At 32.0% G+C, this 22,368-nt stretch overlaps 1 protein-coding gene and 1 long non-coding RNA gene across 2 annotated transcripts; both read left to right on the top strand.

Moving 5' to 3' along the window:
- Positions 1-6,071: 6,071 nt before the first annotated feature.
- Positions 6,072-12,628, top strand: LOC143074035 (uncharacterized). The gene is made up of 5 exons (XM_076249588.1): positions 6,072-6,109; positions 7,221-7,279; positions 8,442-8,532; positions 9,006-10,574; positions 11,928-12,628. The coding sequence occupies exons 1-4, from the start codon at positions 6,072-6,074 to the stop codon at positions 10,567-10,569; spliced, it is 1,752 nt and encodes a 583-aa protein (XP_076105703.1). The 3' UTR covers positions 10,570-10,574; positions 11,928-12,628.
- A 2,783-nt stretch (positions 12,629-15,411) lies between these two features.
- On the top strand, positions 15,412-16,912 carry LOC143074517 (uncharacterized). Its single transcript, XR_012977905.1, has 2 exons — positions 15,412-16,185; positions 16,744-16,912. It is a non-coding gene; the product is annotated as an uncharacterized LOC143074517 (long non-coding RNA).
- Positions 16,913-22,368: the final 5,456 nt, after the last annotated feature.

Here is a 22,368-nt window from a genome sequence, read left to right as displayed (position 1 = left end):
TGTGCAATTTAACATCATGAATGTGATTGGATGTATAAAAATTAAATCCATTATCTCTCCTTTAATTTGATAAATGTGACTCATTCAATTGACCAACTTTCATCAGATAGATCAAAATGTCGTATGATTCTATTAAAGGTAAATCACGCAAATCTAAATTCCAGTTCAAAACACATTTAGCCCCATTCACTTCCACTGTTCTTTGAAACGAGTCCATAACTTTGTAGTCGTCCTGTGTTTGCGTAGCTCCCAACTTCAATTCAATAGCAATTTCAAATAGCCTAACCAACTGCTGCTTCCGATAAAGACTACATGTTATTCCTCGTTTTGAAAGGAATGTCTTGAGACCAGGTACGTGCATTCTTTTGAACTGGGAAACATTATTATCCATTACAGCTGACAATATTGATATTGACATCGGAAAACGGGAAGTGACACTGTGGAATTTTCTACGTCAGCTATGCTAATCACACCTCCACATACGTATACGAGAGTTAGACTAACCTGAAACACTATATTAACTTATAAAGATTATTTTGTAACATTTAAATATTCCGACCGTGCAAGATCGTGATGGATGTGCATGGTCACCTCATCTACATTAAGTTTCTAAATGTGATGGAACAAATTATTCTAAAATAATAGATAGAGCATCTTCTCCCAAGACATCATGAAATTATTCCTTTTAAAGCCGTATTCTGGTAATAATTTTAAAAAAGTCTACTTTTAATTTGAGAAACACTATTGAGATATTTCATTTTGCTGTCAGGAATACACTGATTCATGTTGTGGTTTGCATCATATAGTCTAGAACAGTATTAAGCCTGACACTTGTTAAATCATTTGTTGCTTTTAAATATAGTGTATAGAATTATGTCAGAAGTCAAATGAAGCAGACATGCTATCTTAATTAATCTGAAATGCTCGATCCCGAAAGACAAATATATGAAAGAATTGTAACACCCCCTAACACAACCAACACATACACACCAATACAAAAACAGAACACCAGAGCCACAGCTTTATTCAAGAACATTTTAAAATATGTCAAATGCTTTAGTGAAAAGTTATAATTGGAACCAGCATAAAACATTTTTTACTTTTTTTAAAAAGACTATCAATGAAAACTTTATTGTGTTATCTCCCAATAATGATAGATGATTTTGTTATTGTTATTTTTATTAGGGTTATCTTACATTAATCACAGAGAGAAGCTGGCAAACAATTGTATAGCTTGGTAAACGTTAAAACAAGTTTCAACTAAACAATAATGATACCTTATTCATGTATAAGAACTTTGTTACCTACATCTACTTATCTTATACGATATTGAGCTTTTTTATGACAAAAGATAAACTTTTTAATACATCCCCGTGTAAGCCTTTCTACCGAAAAGCATACTATTATCTGATAACGTGCATTGAAAATATTCAGTTTGAATCCGGCAACTATTTTGATTTACATAATAAGAGCCTATAATCATAATAAACTTACAATGACATTGGTTATTTGAAACACTTATTCACGTCTTGCTAATTGCTTAGGAATAATGTATCTGAATCAAATCATTTATTTTCATTTGACTTTGAAGAATTTAAAAAAACTTTTTTTTATTTACATCCCTCCAGAAACGAATTAATGGTAACCTTTACATTACGTTTGGACATCAAACAAACGAGAACAATGTACCACATTAAGCTCTACGCGATTTTTATTAACATATGTATGATTCTTATCTCATGACAATCAAGAACATCCTAAGATAAATTTAAGTTGCTATTTCGCTTGTTTTAGTTATTCTTAGTGAATCAATTTTTTATGACTATAAAACTTTAACTTTGTCGATAGTCATTGAGGGAAGAAAAGCTGGTTTTCATTGGCTCATTAGCTGAGTTAGTTTGAAGGGTGCATAGACCCGATTCATAAGTTTGACATGGTACATAAATATAATATACACTCTTGTCAAACTGCTTATTCATGAGGGCTTATTTCATACGGCATGAAAACTTATAGATTTCATTTGATTACTTTCAGCTCTTGAGACTACTTTTTTATACAAAATTATAAAAACTAACGTGTTAACCATTTTGATTCATATATATATAAAAAATCTAAGTTATGATAAACACTGAACGCATCTTTTGCAGCTATGGGAAGAACAAAATATTCTTAAATGTATTTAACAGGCTTTTTTTAATAGTTAAGTCAAGTGCAATATTGACTCTTCTTTGTATTGTTTATTGTTCTGAGTGGAGTCTTTTTTGAAATTCTTGATTGTTTTAATAAATAGCTCTTCACATGGCATTAATGAGTCAAACATATTAAATCTTGAGTTAACTTATATTTCACCGGGTTTGTCACCACCAATTTATTATACAATTTGTTAGTAAAAATGTATTTCTAAATAAATAGACGAACTGTAAATGACCGACACAATAACTCATATCATTTAAAGTAAAACTGTCCAAAACAAGATGACTCGCATTGTTTAATACTAAGGTACACATTTTCTTTCATTTAATCACACCACCGTTTAGAGCGAGTTGTAATAATTATTAACTTCGCTTTTCTTCAATACTACATGCTGACCTATAGATGTTTTTTTTTTTTATTTATTTCGTTTCAGTTGATGTCATGCTGTTTATCATATTTGTTTGTTTGTTTGTTTGTAGTTTTGTATATAAAATAGATTTTCCATACCAAATATTAATGGTTTATAATAGTAACAGAGAAAAAGACTAAACATCCACTCCAGGAAAATTAGTTCATTGTCAGATGAAACCGGCCAATCAAACATGGAAACGTTACACTCATTCCAGATGCCAAAATTAGTGATCCTATACTATAGTACATGTACAATGTAGCTTATATCATCTGAGAAACAATGAAAAATAGACAGAACTATAAAATCTCTACACATTGTTCCACGAACCCATTACATTTAGGTGAATGTCTGATGAACCCTGCCAGTCAGACATAGACATTTCAATTGCAATAAAACAAATATAAAACACTAGCTATTAAAATGTCCCAAAACAGATATAATTGTGAAAGTTAAACGTGTTCGTAAAAAAAAGTAATGTTAAGAAAATATTTTTGATAAACACTGCATGGCTGTATTTTCGTTCTATTTACTTATTTGGTGTGATAATATGACATGTTACTTCATGTATATATTAATGCAAATTTCTGAACACATCAACAACAAACTTAAGATATTTTGCTTTACTATCCAGTAATTCTAAATGTAAAAAAATATAAGAGAATTGTGCATATGACAGTGAAAACAGATAATACTAGATGTACTTAAAATACACAGCCTTTCAACTTTTTACATGTCATACATTCTATTGCTGAATATACTAAAAATACACAAAAGTAGGTTAATCCGTGTAAGGAGCTTTTCTTATTGATTCTTTTGCTATTTCATCTCAGATATAAAATGGCACAGTATTTGTTGTTGAAATGTTAAAATCGTGCAAATGAAATTCTATAACCAGTATATTTTAGATATCAGAATGTTAAAATGTGGAATTCAAATAATTGTTATAATTTAGTATTAGTTAAGATTTTTAGCACTAGCTATAGCTTAAGAAAAAATTTACTTGATATATAGTTAATATAAATCTTCAGTGTAAAGCAAATTATTATGTAATCCTCTGAGGGCTAAATGAAAATAGAGAATTAGGGATTAGAGAAGTGTTGTATATACAAAAGGGATTTCTTACTTTTTAAGTTAATTTTATGTTATGTCACAAAGACTTGATATTTTGGAAAATAGATAAACTAGCATTATTATGTAAAGTAAATAAATTGAGTATCAATGTTATGTAAATTAAATAATGAAAAACAATATATATTAGTTGACCATGTAGTTTGGGACACTTGCTTTATAGTCACGTATTGGACACTGGTGTTATATGTCTCATGAACTTATGTGATTATTGTGATTGAAAAACTATACTGAATGCTGATTTAATAAACATTATATATTGAACTTTGAATCTGTGTTACGTTAACATGTATTCATATGAAAGCTACCAGCTAGTTCCCTCAACCTAGCAAGATGAATAACCAGGTCAGGGACGAGCATAGTACTGGCCTTGGTTATAATTCAATAGAACAAAACCATTATCATAATTATTTGTCAACAACCTGTCATAAATAACAATTTTCTACTTTTCTTAATTGTTATATTTCAGTAAATAACATGTAAGGAGACAAACATCAACAATTATTGTCATTTATGTGACGAAACGAAAAGGCCAGTCATAAAAATACGGTATTATATACTAATTGCATGTATATATAGCAAGTACTTAAATATTTTTTTTTCCATTTTTAATCATTATGGTTAATTTTATATATAATAACCTGAACAAATGGTATATATAAACATCTGAAAATGTAATTGAAAATTGCAGCTTGGTCAGCCCAACCAAAAAGGTAAGTTCTTTTTCTCGTACATATATTTTCATAATTACAAATGCATAAGTATAGTCCAGGACTAATAATTAATTCGACAAAAAACAAATGATACCTGATGAATTTTATTCTTGAAACAGTAGTACTTGTCATGCGCTTTGTAATGATATAGAACCCGCCACATTCTTTATATATGTGCCTGTCCCAATTCAGGAGCCTGTTATTTAGTGGTTGTCGTTTATTGATGTGTTACATATTTGTTTTTCGTTCATTTTTTTGTACATAAATGAGGCCGTAAGTTTTTCTCATTTGAATTGTTCTACATTTGTCATTTCGGGGCTTTTATAGCTAACTATGCGGTATGGGCTTAACTCATTGTTGAAGGCCGTGCGGTGACCTGCAGTTGTTAATTTCTGAGTCATTTAGTCTCTTGTGGAGAGGTGTCTCATTGCCAATCATACCACATCTTCTTTTATTTATATCATTAAAGATACTAGAATTAAAATTTGGTATTTGCGCCATACGCCCATTTCGTCTACAAAAGACTCGTACGTCAGTTACGCCCGAATGAAAAAAAAAATTAAAAAGGCGACATCAAGTAAGAAGTTGTAAACCATTCAGAGCCAAAATTTTCTAAAAGATTTGCCAAATACAGCTATGTACAGCTACGGTAAAATGTTCCTGATGTAGAAAAGCTTTCGCAATTCAGAAAATTCTAAGTTTTGTTAAAAGTTAATTTTACAATTATGACTATATCAATGATTATTAATTTCAACACAGAAGTGTCGGTAATCACTAAAAATCGAGCAATACCATTTGTAAGGTATCTAAAATCTTTTGAATCCTCAATGCTCTTCGATATCGTACATTATTATTGCCTATATACCTTTTTTTATTTGAATGTTATTGATGAGTCATTTTTGAGACAAAACACGCGTCTTATTCAAGTTCATTTAATTTAATTAAGCGTTCCTGACGAAGACAAATACGCATTCAGTAATGGGCACACACGAAATGTAAATAAAAATATATAAAAAAGTAAAATCACAAAAATACTGAATTCCGAGGAATATTCAAAACGGAAAGTCCCTAATCAAATGAGAAAATCAAATGATAAAACAAATCAAAAGAATTTTCCAAAACTGTCATATTCCTGACTTGGTACAGGCATTTTCCAATGTAGAAAATGGTGGATTGAACCTAGTTTTATAGCGCCTAACCTAACACTTGTATGACAGTCAAATTCCATTATATTTACAACGATGCGTGAACAAAACAGACATATTAGGTAAAATAGTAATAACATGGGTACAGCAGTCATCACTGTGTCACAATCTCATCAAATGTAAACGTCACATAGGAAAAAATATAAAATAATTTTGTCGTTCAAAGTATTAAAAAAAAATCACATGGGGAATGGTGGTATACAGGGTTAAAAAAATCAAAAGTATGTAAAAAAAATAATATCAGAAACAGACCGAGATTTAAAATTATCAAGAAGTTGTTAAGTATTTTAAAGAATCCGTATATGATTATTACCACTACGCGAGTAACAAAATTGTGTCTGTCAAAGTATTTTCAACTTGATGATAGAACAATAACATAATAAAGTATTAATTAGTTTCTAGAGGGTACTTTTTTGCAAAATGTCTTCTGAATTCAGGAAGAAAATTATTACCACAGGGTTAGCTGCTATTTAGGAGATAACTGTATTGTATTTTAAGCTCCGACGGCATCAATTGGGGATTTGATGGTCGCAAATTAAGTTTACTGGCGACGCGTTAGCGGAGGCAGTAAACGGGTATTTGCGACCATCAAATCCCCAATTGATGCCGTCGGAGCTTAAAATACAATATTGTTATCTCCATTCTAATGAAACTGACAGAAAACAACGTTAAAACATGTATTTAAAATCTGTCATATGCCGTCTGCGCTTGCGCGTACGTCCCATAGCATCAATTTTCAATTGATGCCATGTAAGAAAGTGACGTTATCCAAGCAAAATGAACGTTACTAACGTTGTTGCATTAGAATAATTGTTCGATGTGTCGTTACCGATACAAACCAACAAAAGTCTGAAATTGTCCATATATGGACTCAAAATGTTCGACTTATACTCGACCAGTCTAAACAGATTTACACTGGTGTGTATTGTAAATGTACGTCTCTGTCACATCTGTTATGACTTTAATTTAGTTAACACTGAACTTATGAACGGACTGTTACACGTCATGCATAACAGCGTATGACTTAAGTTTGCTGAACTGTTTACCCGTGCAGACCAACTTTTAATGTAATTGATGTTATTCAATTTTCACTGGAATAGTGTTTTAGTATTTGTTGTTTGTATTGGTTATTTTCTTTTTCTATTCACAAATTTCGATAAGAGACCTTAAGCATTATTGAATCAATGAGCCAACTAATCAATTCAACAACCCCTTTTGTATTACCATACTATTTCACGAATATATTAGAGGAGTCTCAATGTCCGATTGGTCTAATTAGTAACTACTGTTTTCACCAGTCAGTCAACACGAGGTTGTGAGTTCGAACCCCGCTCGTGCGTTTGCACTGGACTCCAATCTTAAATGACTAGGACTGTCATTTTTTTCTGTCGAAGGTCGTGGGTGTTCTCTGGGCACTCCGGCTTCCACAACTAATACGTGTACCCATGTGTTCAAATAATCTATTTATATTAAATACTTAGAGAAATTTCCTGGCTTCGGTAAACTTTTTTTTGTTGTTCTTCTGTTTCGAATATTGTTATACTATATAGTTTTTTCTTTCTATTTCAGAAAAGTAATAACAATGAAGGCTGTAGTACTATTAAGCTGTCTGTTCATGACAGTCAGTGGTAAGAATATAATGTTAATAAGTATACCAAACTTTTGTACAAACAGTTTTTAGAAACATTCCACAAAGTATTTACGCGGTTAATTTACAATGTGTTTAATGAAAGTATCATATATTCTCTCGTCAATGACTTCAAATGAAGGTATATGTATGATAACGCATTAATTCAATTTATAATATATCTTCTTGCCTAATATATCACGTAGTGTGTTTTCAACTCCATATTTTACTGACAAAGAAAGGTAACAAAAGGCCAGCGGAAGCTGAATTAATAGTTCAGTCTAGGTGGCTGAGTGGTTTAGAGCGCTCGACAGAGTGCAGACGATGTAATATCGATGTGCGAATAGTGTGAGTTCGAATTCCAGTGAGGGATGAAAAAACAATTGCTTCTGCAAATTTGCAGATTTAACACTGTTGTGTTGATATTCAGAGTTATTATAGAATATACCAATCAATAAAATTAGGGCGGAAAATTGACGAAATACATGTTCATGAACTCATACTAGCGTTGAAAAGACATTTCAGTTGCGTAGGGTTTAATGCAAAAAGTTCATTATGCCTTTGGTATAATACAAAGTGAACGACGTTTCTGAAAACAAAAAAATAGCGGGTGCACATATCGACCAATCAGATTTAGTCATACTTTTCAATCTGAATAACATGCTATCTTCATAAATTGACTAAGCCCTTAAAATCTCTTTTTCTCGGCCAAACTTGACAATAACTCTTTATCCAGGTGAGACCAACATGGATGTATCTTGGCAATCATGCCACATTTTTTTTTCATATTGGCAAAATGAAAAAATCTTTCAACTTTTTATTAAATTCATTTTGACCCAATAGTAACTTCAGCTGTCAATTTGATTAAAAACATAAAAGGTTAACATATGTATGAGTTATATTATAAGGTATGAATTTTTTTTTTGTAAGATTTTACAGAATATCAATTTGAATTTAAAGTTTGGAAAATGTTACCAAATTTTTACTAAGATGAGCAATGTCAATCACTCAAGCCGGTGACACTTCTGAAGAGTATTTTAGTGTGTGCTTAAATGACATAATAAATTTAATACTTTTACACAAAATCTCTGCAAAACTTTTAACTTGGGTAACATTTTTTTCAATGAATACCAAAATACAACTTTTCTGTTGTTTTTTTTTAGGACAGACCATTCAAAACAGAAATGCAGATCTTGGAGAAATAAATGATGACATTGATGATTTTGCCATTGATACTGATATGAATTATCTCAGGTAAAACCAAATTAGTCGTATTTTTTATTCAGCGTGTTTTAAAAATTCATAGCTTAGAATCATTTTAGTTTTCTTACTATGATGCTTTAAACAAAAATTTTGAAACTCTCGTATAGGCTATATATTTGTTTTACATAAAAAGCCAAAAAGATCAATCTTGTTAATATGGTTTTGGTTTAGTTTCTAAACTCACTGAGTTTTATATACTGAATACTAAATAATACATACAAAATAAAACGATGGTGAAAATAATATCGCTTCCGAGTGTGTTATTTTTCTCGACATTGACAATTTTTGCCTAACGTGTCATTCAATTTTAGGAAGTTTTCCTGAAACATATATAAGTTTTAATGTCCCCCTTTTATCTTTCGTCCCTCTCTTTTACAAGAAATTAATGTGATACCTTTCAATCATACTTAGTTGTCTGTTTTATAACGGGCCGTATGAACATAACTATTTTCATTCTCCATCAGGAAATGTGACTGGAACTTTGGAAGTGGGAACAACGGATATAGTAACAATGGAAACGGGAACGAAAACGTTGGTAATTCGAATACAGAAAATAATAAACAAACAAATGTCGGAGGATTAGGATATATCGGAAGGTATGGATGGAAACATGACTGGCAACTTGGAAGTGGGAACTACGGAAATGGTAACAATGGAAACGGGAACGAAAACGTTGGTAATTCGAATACAGAAAATAATAAAGAAACAAATGTCGGAGGATTAGGATATATCGGAAGGTATGGATGGAAACGTGACTGGAACCTTGGAAGTGGGAATTACGGAAATGGTAACAATGGAAACGAGAACGAAAACGTTGGTAACTCGAATACAGAAAATGATAAAGAAACAAATGTCGGAGGAATAAGATATTTCGGAGGCCGTGGATGGAAACGTGACTGGAACCTTGGAAGTGGGAACTACGGAAATGGTAACAATGGAAACGAGAACGAAAACGTTGGTAATTCGAATTCAGAAAATAATAAAGAAACAAATGTCGGAGGAATAAGATATTTCGGAGGCCGTGGATGGAAACGTGACTGGAACCTTGGAAGTGGGAACTACGGAAATGGTAACAATGGAAACGAGAACGAAAACGTTGGTAATTCGAATTCAGAAAATAATAAAGAAACAAATGTCGGAGGATTAAGATATTTCGGAGGCCGTGGATGGAAACGTGACTGGAACCTTGGAAGTGGGAACTACGGAAATGGTAACAATGGAAACGAGAACGAAAACGTTGGTAACTCGAATACAGCAAATAATAAAGAAACAAAAGTCGGAGGAATAAGATATTTCGGAGGCCGTGGATGGAAACGTGACTGGAACCTTGGAAGTGGGAACTACGGATATGGTAACAATGGAAACGGGAACGAAAACGTTGGTAATTCGAATTCAGAAAATAATAAAGAAACAAATGTCGGAGGATTAAGATATTTCGGAGGCCGTGGATGGAAACGTGACTGGAACCTTGGAAGTGGGAACTACGGAAATGGTAACAATGGAAACGAGAACGAAAACGTTGGTAATTCGAATTCAGAAAATAATAAAGAAACAAATGTCGGAGGATTAAGATATTTCGGAGGCCGTGGATGGAAACGTGACTGGAACCTTGGAAGTGGGAACTACGGATATGGTAACAATGGAAACGAGAACGAAAACGTTGGTAATTCGAATACAGAAAATAATAAAGAAACAAATGTCGGAGGATTAGGATATTTCGGAGACCGTGGATGGAAACGTGACTGGAACCTTGGAAGTGGGAACTACGGAAATGGTAACAATGGAAACGAGAACGAAAACGTTGGTAATTCGAATACAGAAAATAATAAAGAAACTAATGTCGGAAGAATAGGAAATATCGGAGGCAGTAAATGGAAACGTAACTGGAACCTTGGAAGTAAGAACTACGGAAATGGTAACAATGGGAACGAGAACGAAAACATTGGTAATTCGAATACAAAAAATAATAAAGAAACAAATGCTGGAAGAATAGGAAACGTTGAATGGAAAATGGCTGGCATAAGATAAATAAGGTAACTTGTTGCAAAATAATGTTTTATATATCGATCCAATCACAATTGAGAAGTCGACTTAATCAGTTTGATATCCCTAATAAACCAATTGTTAACTGCGAAACAAAGACTTGGTATTTAATAATAAACTGGATATTTGTATCATTCCAAGCATCTCGCTTTTTGTTTCGGGTCTTTTTATACAGTTTTAATTGAGTTAAGCCTTCCAATTGATATTTTATCGTGTGTTTTTATATGTTGTGATGTTATACTATTGTTTCAAAAAAAGGGAGAAGGTTTGGTACATCAAAACGTTTAATCCCGCTGCAAATATTTGAAGCTGTCGTAAGTCAGGAATGTGATGTACCGTAGTTGTCGTTTGTTTATGTAATTTATACGTGTTTCTCGTTTCTTGATTTTTATATAGATTAGACCGTTGGTTTTCCTTTTTGAATGGTTTTACACTAGTAATTTTAGGGCCCTTTATAGCGTGTTGTTCGGTGTGAGCCAAGACTCCATGTTGAAGGCCGTACATTGACCGATAATGGTTTACTTTAATAAATTGTTATTTGGATTGAGAGTTGTCTCATTGGTTCGTTTTCGACAAACATGTATGAGTTTGTTTCTACCTTTGGTACAATTCTCCTCTCACTTTAGAGTCATTTTGCCTGTTTCATCCCGATTTTTGATAAGGTTAGTTTTGCCAAGTCGGATTTTGTCTTTTTATATATTTTGTACTGTTGTTTGTCTTTTAATGTTCTTGTTTTCCTGTTTTGCTATGGCGTTGTCAGTTTACTGTCGATTTATGAGTTTGAATCTCCCGTCGGTATATTTTAACTCTATTGTTGAGTTATCAAGCTATATATTGTTTGTTTTACTTAAGACTTATCCAGTCTTTGAAGAGTCATTTCAGTAGTTGTTTACATGTACAAACAACACATCACGAACGTGTCTAAAAATTTACGAAACAGTCCTTGGTTGTCGGCTAGGAAATGCATGAACAGTTCTGTGTTAACAACAAGAAAACATCTACAAAATACTTTCAAATCCTAACAAGACTTAACGTTTTAGAATTTCAGTCTTTACAAATGATGTCAAGACCAAAAAGAATTCATTTACTGTATAGATTATATATAATCCATGTATAGTAGAACATGAATACCAAAAAGTGGTACAATATTGTTTTGTAAATCTAAGTGAATGATGTCATTTTAACAAGACTAAATCCTTTATATTTATAATTCATACTATACATTTTGTCAACTAAAGAACAAATCAGAAAACAATTGTTTAGTTAGGAAATATGAGAACATTTAAACGTTTTGTAAAACTAAAAATACAATATTGGATTCTTTTGTTTTTTGTGTTTTACAGGAAAAGAAAAGAAGTTAGGACATTTAACGCCAGTCATCACTTCTTTGTACTTGCGATGCAGATATAGCACATATAACTGAACAGAATACACGTTTTGTTTATACACTTCTTTGAACTTGTTGTTTGCAAGTAAAGTATGATCAACAATTTCACCATATGCAAATAATTTTACGAATATATATTTAGATTGTTTTTTTATCATAGGGAATAATTTCAGCAAATGACTATTTATTGTAAGTGTTGGTTTTGCTGTAATCGATTTGTCTTCATAAAAAATACTACTTAATTTTTCAATACATGTTCAATGTATTTACGATGTTTGATTGTGTCTTGTTCTTACACAAACAAAAGTAACTTCCCCAATCAAAAACATATTGAGCCTGATGTTTAAAATTATGAAACATTTCTTTAAAAGACAATTCAAGGAAAGGGCAGCTGCAATCCATTTTTACGTAATTTGAAATTTTCAAATTCTAAGAGAGAGAATAATCCAAGGGACCTAAAAAAAGTCTAAGAAACATTCAATATGACATTCAGATAATATTCAGAGAAATATAGACCAATACAATACTTTTTTTTTAATAATTTCTTTTGTATAACATATACCCCTATATTATCTTAGTAGTTTTGTCACATAATAATAGAAATGCATAATTTGTGTTTTTTTGGCAGAATACTTGCTTTATTTTAATAAATTTGAATATCAAATAGTATAGTTTATGATGTTTAAGGTTATTATTGCACAAATACAACGCTTACGGTTTATGTATGTGTCTTCCTTCGATTGTGGTGCTTTCTTTTTCTCCATTTGTTTTAGCAGTTGTACAGCTTGGTACTATTCTTTTGTCAACAATATTCTACCAAATGTGTAAGCTAAAAGTACGTGAAGAATATCATAAGTTGATCATGTTTCTAGCTATAAACTAGGTTAAACCTACCTCTTCTAAGGAAACTGAGTGTACTAATAGATATAAGAAGATTTTATATGAGTTCTAATGAGACAACTATCCAAGAAGTCAAAATATGTAAAAGTAAACTGTTAAAGGTCAAAGTATGGTCTTCAACACGGAGCCCTGGCTCACACTTAACAGCAAGCTATAAAAGACACCAAACATGAATGGTATAAACCATTCAAACAAGAAAATCAACGGTCTTATCTATATAGAAAAGAGAAACCAGAAACACTTATGAACCACATCAACAAACAACAACCACTTGACATCAGGTTTCTGACTAACAACAGGTGCAAATAAATGCATCGTGTTTAAACCTTTTGATAGGTATCAACCTTCACCCTTACCTGAAACAATAATTCCAATGAAACAACTTTCATCAAAGTGACAATTTGTAAAAGTAAACCTTTAAAGTCGAAATGAAGTCGTCAACAAGTGCACTGACCAGCAGCTATAGAGGACACCACACACGACTAGTTTAAATCATTCAAACCGAAAAACTAACTATCTAATATATATATATATACAACAAAACAAGAAACGAAAAAAACTTATGAATCACACTGATCTAATAAGTCTTCAAAGAAATGCAGCGGGTTTAAGCGTTGTAAGGTAGATGCAAGGTATACCTCCATCTTTTATTGTACAATCCAATTACAAAATCCATTCAAGTGAATAATTCATCAGCGATGTGTCGTTGCTTTTTTGACATTTCAAAAACCAAAGTGGCTGCTAATAACAAATTATTATTTCATAATTTTACTTTCAAATTGATAAATGATTGAACCAAACAAAATCACGTTCAAATTTTGTTCATATCTCTTAGCTTATGCCCCTTCAGTATATGTTAGTGCAAAATTAGTATTCTTCATAACCAAAAAAGTAATGAAAAATAATTGAATTTGGAAATGGTAAAAGCTCTACTGGACAAAAGCGAATCCTCAAAAATGAATGGTTTACCGTGTAAGGTTAACAATACATATGGTTAACCATGTTGCTAATAGTTTTGATTTGAAATATATGACTTTTCAATGGTTTACAGCAATTTAAGCTCTTTGTCTTTGTGTGGGTTTTTTTTTTTGCCTTGAGTTTACCAATTTTCTGTCATAGACGGAATGTCTTTTGTTCATCTTTTATATGTTTTGACACTCTATCAAGTTCAATAACAGTTAAGGTTGAGATACAACAATTGTATAAAACTAGTTTTGCATTATCCAGTTTTATTCTCTCTTTTCATGCTCAAATAAAATAAACATTCGATGACAAGGGTTTTGTTACGAACCATGGAATAAAAGTAGCAACTACTATAATCTGCTGGACAATAAAACAAATCTGGACGGAGACAACACGTAATCCTTTTTATTTCATTGCTTATTAGTATTTAAGGTGTTTTTTTTTCCATTCCCGTCCACGATTATGATCAACGACAGTTGTTTCTATGTACACGCAGTTCGATACGCCATTGTTTACAACATGTTAATCAAATTGTACGAATACTACAGTCCTCTCGTGTGCACTTGTGTGAAACAAATAGATATAGCTAATAATTTATGCTGCATCAATAATGACATAAGTAATTCATGTCAATTTCTATTCAACAATTGAAATGCGTATGTCAGTGCATTAGATTAGGGACTCTGTTGGAACGTCACGTTAAAAAACCTATATCTGCCGCATTGCATTTTTTGCATTTGCAACGTTTTTGTAACTGCAAAATGAACAACATTTCCCTCACTCTAAAAAATAAATAAAAATAGCTTGAGAAACTACAGTATCTGCGCTTTTAAATTCAGTAATAATCTTTTATTTCGAATTCAACGTGTATATAAGCTTGCAGCAAATCTTTGAACTACGATAAGAGTTGCCGTAAACGTCAGTTTTTAACGACATATTTTTATGTTTTTGCCAAATAATAAGTGTTATTTCTAAAAATAACGGGGGGATCCATACTTTTCCAAAATCTAGAATATTTTCTCCGTGAAATCATGTTGGATATGTGTTGATCTGTTCTACATGAGCAAGGCGCGATCCTGGTAAAGATGGTATGTTTCGTCTAAGAAAAGGAGAATAAATATAGCCATGAACGTTCACGACGTTACACAAAAGCACATGAAATATTTTCTGATTGGATTCAGATTAGATCGAATAATAAAATCGGCGCTCCGTAGAAGTGTCTTCCTATTTTACAACTTTTTATATCGGTGATTAACAATTATTTTTTATTTAATACTGTGTTTCAATTTCATCACGAAGAAAACTATAGTAATGTACTCTTCACACTGATCACTCGAGGATAATTATAATCGCTGTCTAGAATTTCTGTTGGTTTGTAATTTAGATATAAGGGTTAATTCCCTTTCCAGGTAAAACTTCTGAGGCACTATGCGGGATAATAGATAAAAAGAGCTTCATACAGAGTTGGCAGGACAAATAAGCTATATAGTTCTATATACTTTTAACTGACATAATATAATTCCCTATGAACTGTATTATATAGTTAAATGACAGAAGGCTGTAATGTTTATATTATTTGCTAGGCAAATCAGAGAAAAATAATATAATTATGTAAATAGTCAAATAACAATTAAGTAGTATTTTTTTATTATTATTTTCTTGTTTGTAATTAATATGTACTGAAGGGCCCTTTAATTAATAATAGAAAGATTTTTTTTTAATTTGATTTGTAGTTCAAATATTGTAAAAATATTTATTATAAAAAGGAAAATGTGGTATGATTGCCAATGAGACAATTGTCCACACTAAGTTAAGAGACACAGAAATTAACAACTATAGGTCACTGTATAGCCTTCAACAATGAGCAAAGCCCATACCACATAGAAAAGCTGTAAAGGGCCTTGAAAAGACAATGTAATTAAACGAGAAAACTAACGACCTAATTTGTGTACAAAATGAACAAATTCAATCATGTAAGCCATAAACAAACGACAACTACTGAATAACAGGCTCCTGACTTGGGACAGGCACATACATACAGAACGGTGGCGGTGTTAAATATGTTAGCGGGATCGTCCATTTGTTGCAATTTGATATCGATAATTCATTGTTTCAATATATTTGAGTATGATAAATTATTTGAGATGGAGACTTAATTTAATTATAATGCATTAGATTGAAACTGATATATGCTTTCTGAATTAAAAAAAAATCCTTGCAATGACTCATGAGTTATGTTCTTGTTCTCTCACAAGCAAACCTCAGGCCAATTGACAACATAAAATCAGCATGTACTCAACCAAACATGATAAAGCCAGGCACATAAGCAAAAAAAATCATAATTATACAAGGTACATACATATAAACAGGATTTTAAAATGTCTGAAATATTTTTAGTATGTTAACATATTTATGAAAGTAGGTTAATCAAATACATGGGAATATTGACAAAGTTACATCATATCAGTTTGCAACTACAGAAAACAATACTGGAAATTGTTTTTAAATTTTGCATTCATCAGATCTATATGTTTTGCATCCTCCTGAATATAATGAAATACTGCCACTTGACATTAATCAACCAATCTATATTTTTGATCCTCCTTAATGTAATGAATTATTTGTCACTGAGATTAATTAATCAATCTATATCTTTGATCCTCCTGAATATAATGAAATATTTGCGACTGGGCATTAATTAACCAATCTATATCTTTGATCCTCCTGACTATAATGAAATATTTGCCACTGGGCATTTATCAACCGATCTCATATTCATTGCAAGGACTATACTCCTTTTTTTTTAATATTATAATGATTATATATAAAATGAAAAAGGGTTTACATGTTTGTTAAAACATATAGGTATAGAACAAATGGTTGTTATTTCTACTATTTTATACTTTCAGGTTGTGAAACAACTGCTGAGCAATAAGATGGAACTAGCTGTTTGATGAAGGAACTTTTTTTATTCAGTCTTAATTTAGAACATTTTGAAAAATTATTTTGTCCTGTCTTTGTACTTGTTATATAAAGCCAACGAAAAAAAATACCCAAAATAAAGCATTTTATTCTTGATCTTTTAGTATGATTTAATCTTTTCTTGGCAAACATGGCATTCACGATCAATAGGTATAAGAACATGTTGTATGAGTGCCAATGAGACAACTCTCCATCCAAGTCACAATTTGCAAAAAAGAAAAAACCATTATAGATCTAAGTACGGTCTTCAACACGGAGCCGAAGTAGGCCGACACTGAACAGTAAGCTACAATCCTCTTCCCTTTCATAAATGTGACCTCCGAATTGGACAATTCACTGGATTTGTTATAACATGAGCAACAAGACGGGTGCCACATGTGGAGTAGGATATACTTACTATTCCGGAGCACCTGAAATCACCCCAGTTTTTGATGGTGTTCGTGTTGCTTATTCTTAAGTATTTTATGTTGTGTCATGTGTACGATTGTTTGTCTGTTTATCTTTTTCATGTTTAGCCATGGCGTCAAGATTGGGCGGTAAATACCACCCCCTGTATTTACCGGTATTTACCGCCCCAGACAATTATACTCCGCAAGTGGTCAATACTGGCTCATACTGGTCAATTGATATTTGTCAGTTTATTTTCGATTTTTGACTTTGAATGTTTCTCTGGTATCTTTCGCCCCTCTTCTACAAAAGGCCCTAAAATATGACTAATGTAAATGCATTTAAAATTGCATGTATATTATTTTTTTTCCTTTTGCACTGCTATAAGACCTGCTCCATTATGTTGGGTTGGGGTTGAGATGGGTCCAGTTCCTAAATCCCGAGTTTACTTTTGTTCATCTCGATTTCCAGAGCCTTATTATGACAATATCGCAAAATCCCGATAAAATTACATGCTTTTATATTTTTGGAAAATACATTGATTGATGAATGTGCACTGTTCAAAGCAACCATTCTGAGTGTCTGTTGTGCAGATTCCCTGTATCTTATTAATATAGTCTAGTTTAAAACAGATTATATATACACAGATACTGCGCTATATTCAAAAACTTAAAAGAAACATAAATAAGTTGTCTAGTTTGAGCTAAAAAAGAAAGGCAACAATGTTCCTCGGTTACTTGATAGTGCATTGTACACGTTATCACTCTTCATCTCTCTGCAACTTTTGTTGAACTAGTCTGTAGTCAGGATACTATGTCAATAGATGTAGGATGATGTGGTATGAGTGCCATTTTTTTTATTATAAAGTCTATTTAGCTCTGTGTTATGGGTGATCACTGCAGTGGTGGATCCAAGGGGAGGGTTATGGGAGTTGAAACCCCGCTATTTTTTTGGACGACTAATGCATTTGAATTGGAACATATAGTTGGAACCCTCAACACTCCCCTTTTTGTCCTAGTTTGGGTATCCACCTTTTTAAACTGACTGGATCTGCCCCTGCATGCACCGCCACAGTGACTGACATTTTTATAACTTTGTAGATTGCATAGAAACAAGATTGTGTAACGCCAAAATCAAAAACATTTTTGGGGATTAAAGTTAGAAGCTTTGGGTGGGTTACTTTTCAGTATTACAATACTAATACCCGATAAATGAAAACCCTGATTTACTGGACGTAAATACACATAAATCCCGATTTCGATTAAATAAAATCCAAATATCCCTATGATGATATACTTCGTTTCCGAAATCAGAAGTTAAAAAAAGTGGTCCGACCGTACCCACCCCCCCCCCCCCCCCCGGCCCCATTTTTTCCCTCCCCCTTTTCTCCTTTGTCTTCTCCAGTTTTAAATGCTTATTTTTTTTGTCATTTCCACCAAATCAGTTACAATCATAAACATACTTTAAGTAATAAAAGAATAACCAATGCCTTGCTAAATATGTTCAGTTTTAGTCAAATTTTTTTTTCTTCAGTTTTTCAATCTCATTACTGTTTTCTCTGTTTATTCCCTTTTTAAGTCATTTGAAAAAGCTGATAACTACAACATAAGCTTCAGTAAACAGACAACATAGTTTTAAAGACAATGTATCTAAGTTATCAACATTTTTACACTTTTTGTACATGTTTATTCAGTTGGCATTAAGGATGAAGAAATTTTGGCAGAAAAAATTGTATTGTCATCAAAGTCCGACACGTGCTAGGGGTCAAAGGTCAAATGATTTTCTGAAACAATATACATGTACGTTAAATGTCTTCTGCCATAGGGTACATTCAAATAATACATTTATATTACTTACGAAATACTCCTATAAAAATCCCACAGAGTCCCTAATTTAGATTTTATCATACTTAAAAACATTATCAACATGTGATCTGACAGCTACCGACGACCAAACAGCAAATCCGCTGAATCATAAATATTTCAGTAAGTCTGAAACAACTCGACTATAATTACATCTTCTTATATACAGGACCTCGTCGATTCGTAAACACCTTTTACTTCTTGGAACCTTCATACTGTCGCATTTAGAAAATGAACACTCTTGAATTATTGAAATGACTGTATAGCTAATAATATTTTGACAGCTTTACATAATTTTCTTCCGTAGAATTCATCAGTAAAGATACACCAACAACAGGTCGATGTATTTGATACTATGCCGTATCGAACTGCATGAAGTAGAAACAACTGACTTTGATCATAATCGTGGAAGTGAGTGAAGAAACAAAACGCACACAAAAGCAAAAAGCTTAAATTGTTGTACACCATTACAAAGTCATATATTTGAAATCAAAACTATTAACGACATTGTTAACCCATGTATTGTTAACCTTACACGGTACATCATTCAGTTATGAGGATTCGCTATTGTCTAGTAGAGCTTTAACCATTTCCTAATAAAATCACATTCCTAAAATAGTTCTTTCTGTTATCATTTTTAAACTATTCGTCAGACAAAAAACAACTTTGCAATTCAATTAAGTTAAAGGCATGGTTTATTTAGGTTGCCTCACTCAACATGTACAATCGATATTTATGAATTTTAAAACAAAACCACTTAAGATGAGAACCATTTTATAATTATAAGAGATTATCAGTAGGACAACCGGAAGCGCCTGAGTAATAATGTCGATGCTCAGTGATACGGTTCACTAGACGACGTTGAATTTGGCATTCAATGCTGTTAAGTTGCATTGATAACATTTTTTGAATGCATAAACTTTATGCCACACAACATGAAAGGGAAAAGTTTATTTCAGATTATATAGTTATTTACTTTCATTTAAGTCAGATCCCAAGAAATGATTTAAATGGCAAAAATAAAGTGTGTATGACACAACTGCTATCAAATTAGAGAATTAAATTAAATCGTCAAATTTGAAAGCAATTAATCAAACTACCAAACATCCTAGAATTCTGTAAGATCAAAACATACTTCAAATAGCTGTAGAGTTTTAAGAAAAACCAAGTTGATTTGAAAAAGTTGTATAATTAAAGGTGACTATCTGATTTTTTCTTTTTATTAATTATTAAATTCTTTAATTTCACAGCAATGAACCAATCTACTAACTAAACTGGAATATTTTGTTAGATCTATAATCAATTTAATTAGATGGACTGATTTACACCAGTCAAGACTACATTTGAAGGTTCAGACAAGTCTAGACAGGTCAAAACAGGGTATGAATGCCAATGAGAAACCTCTCAACACGAGTACAAGAGACCAAATGACTAAGAACTATATGTAACCGTTCGGTCTCCAACAATGAGCAAAACCCATATAGTATTGTCAGCTATACATGCCCCGAAATGACAATGTAAAAAATTCAAAGGAGAAAACTAACGTCCTTAGTTATGTACTAAAAAATGAACAAAAAACAAATATTCAACAGATGAACAAACGACAACCACTAAATAACAGGCTCCTGAAATGAAAAAGCCACATACATGCAAATTGTGGCAAGGGTAAATATGTTAGCGAGATCTCAACCCTTCTCTATCCTGGGATAGTTGTGAAACAGTACAACGATATAACGAACAATAAAAACTTCATTCGAAGGATAAAAATACAAATACTAAATATATCGATTACTTGTACATCCCAACGAAAAAGACACTAAGTACAGATCTGTGAGTACTCGCAGTTACTGACAGCTAGTTCAAAGCAGCTAACAATTAATAAAAAATCATATACAAAGACTTAATTTTCAATCCGCACAAATCCAACATTTTGCTTATAAATTCTAAGAAATAACTTTATTTAAAACTGTTATACATTTAGTATAATTAGCTATGAAGTCATTCCAATAGTTCAAGAGTGTTCATTTCTAAATGCGACGTTTTGTAGGTTTAACAGAAGTAATAGATGTTTACGAATCGACGGGGTCCTGTATAGAAGATTTATTTAAAGATGTAATTCTAGTCGAGTTGTCCCAGTATAATTGACATATATATAAATCAACGGCTTCACCGTTGAGCCGTCGGTAGTTGTCAGATCCCAAATTAATGAATGTCGACCAGTTGTTGACGCATTAGTATATCATATCAGACTTTCAATTATTGAATAGATACATTTTGTATCCACATTTTTCAATACATGTGCAGTTTGTATTATTAGCAAAGTAACACCGTATGTCTATTTGTTTTACACAAATGCAAACAAGTATCCGTACAATTTGATTTACATGTTGTAAACCATGCCGTATCGAACTGTCATGAAAGTAGAAACTGTCTTTTATTTGCTTTGATCATAGTCGTCGAAGGGTATCGAAGAAAACACTCTAATAAACAAGGGTTGTCTTCGTCCAGATTTGATTTATTGTCCAGCACGTTATAGTGGTTGCTGTTTTCATCCAATGGTTCGTAACAGAACGCATGTCATTAAACATTAATTTTATTTGAGAACAAGCAAGAGAGAACAAATCTGGATAATGTAAAACTATGTTTATACAATTGTTTTATCTCACCTTTACTGTTACATGTATTGAAATTGAAAGGGTATAAAAACAAATAGTAGATAAACAATAGACATTGAGAATCCGTTCATGACACAAAATCCGTAAACTGAAAGCAAAAATAAAAACCAGAAATAAAGAAAACATAAGCAAGAGCAAAGAGCTAAAATTGCTGTATTCAATTGCGAAGTCATATATATTCATTTGAAATCAAACCTATTAAAGACATTAACATTGTAACCGAATATAATTTGTTAATTGTACACGGTATATCACTCAATAATGAGGATTAACTATTGTCCAGTACAGCTTTTACCATTTCCAATTTTAATTGTGTTATATTTTTGTGGTAATGAAGTATATGATTTTGCAAAACATATACTAAAGGCTATTAGCTAAGAGATATGAACAAGATCTGAACGTGATTTGGTTCGGTTAAATTATTAATTAAAGTGAAATGACAAAATTATAATTCGTTATTGGCAGCAAATTTGGTTATGGAATGTCAAAATAAGCAAGGACACATCGCTGATAAATTATTCACTTGAAGTGATTTTGTACTGGGAATGTACAACCTAAGATGGCTGTATATCATAGATCTGGCTTAAAACATTTTAACCCGCTTTATTTGTTTAACGAAACCTTAGTT

Source organism: Mytilus galloprovincialis, chromosome 5 (assembly GCF_965363235.1).
Source record: "Mytilus galloprovincialis chromosome 5, xbMytGall1.hap1.1, whole genome shotgun sequence".
NCBI classification, from domain to species: Eukaryota; Metazoa; Mollusca; class Bivalvia; order Mytilida; family Mytilidae; genus Mytilus; species Mytilus galloprovincialis.
Note: the sequence above shows the minus strand (reverse complement) of the source record. Positions and strands in the feature narration are given on the sequence as shown.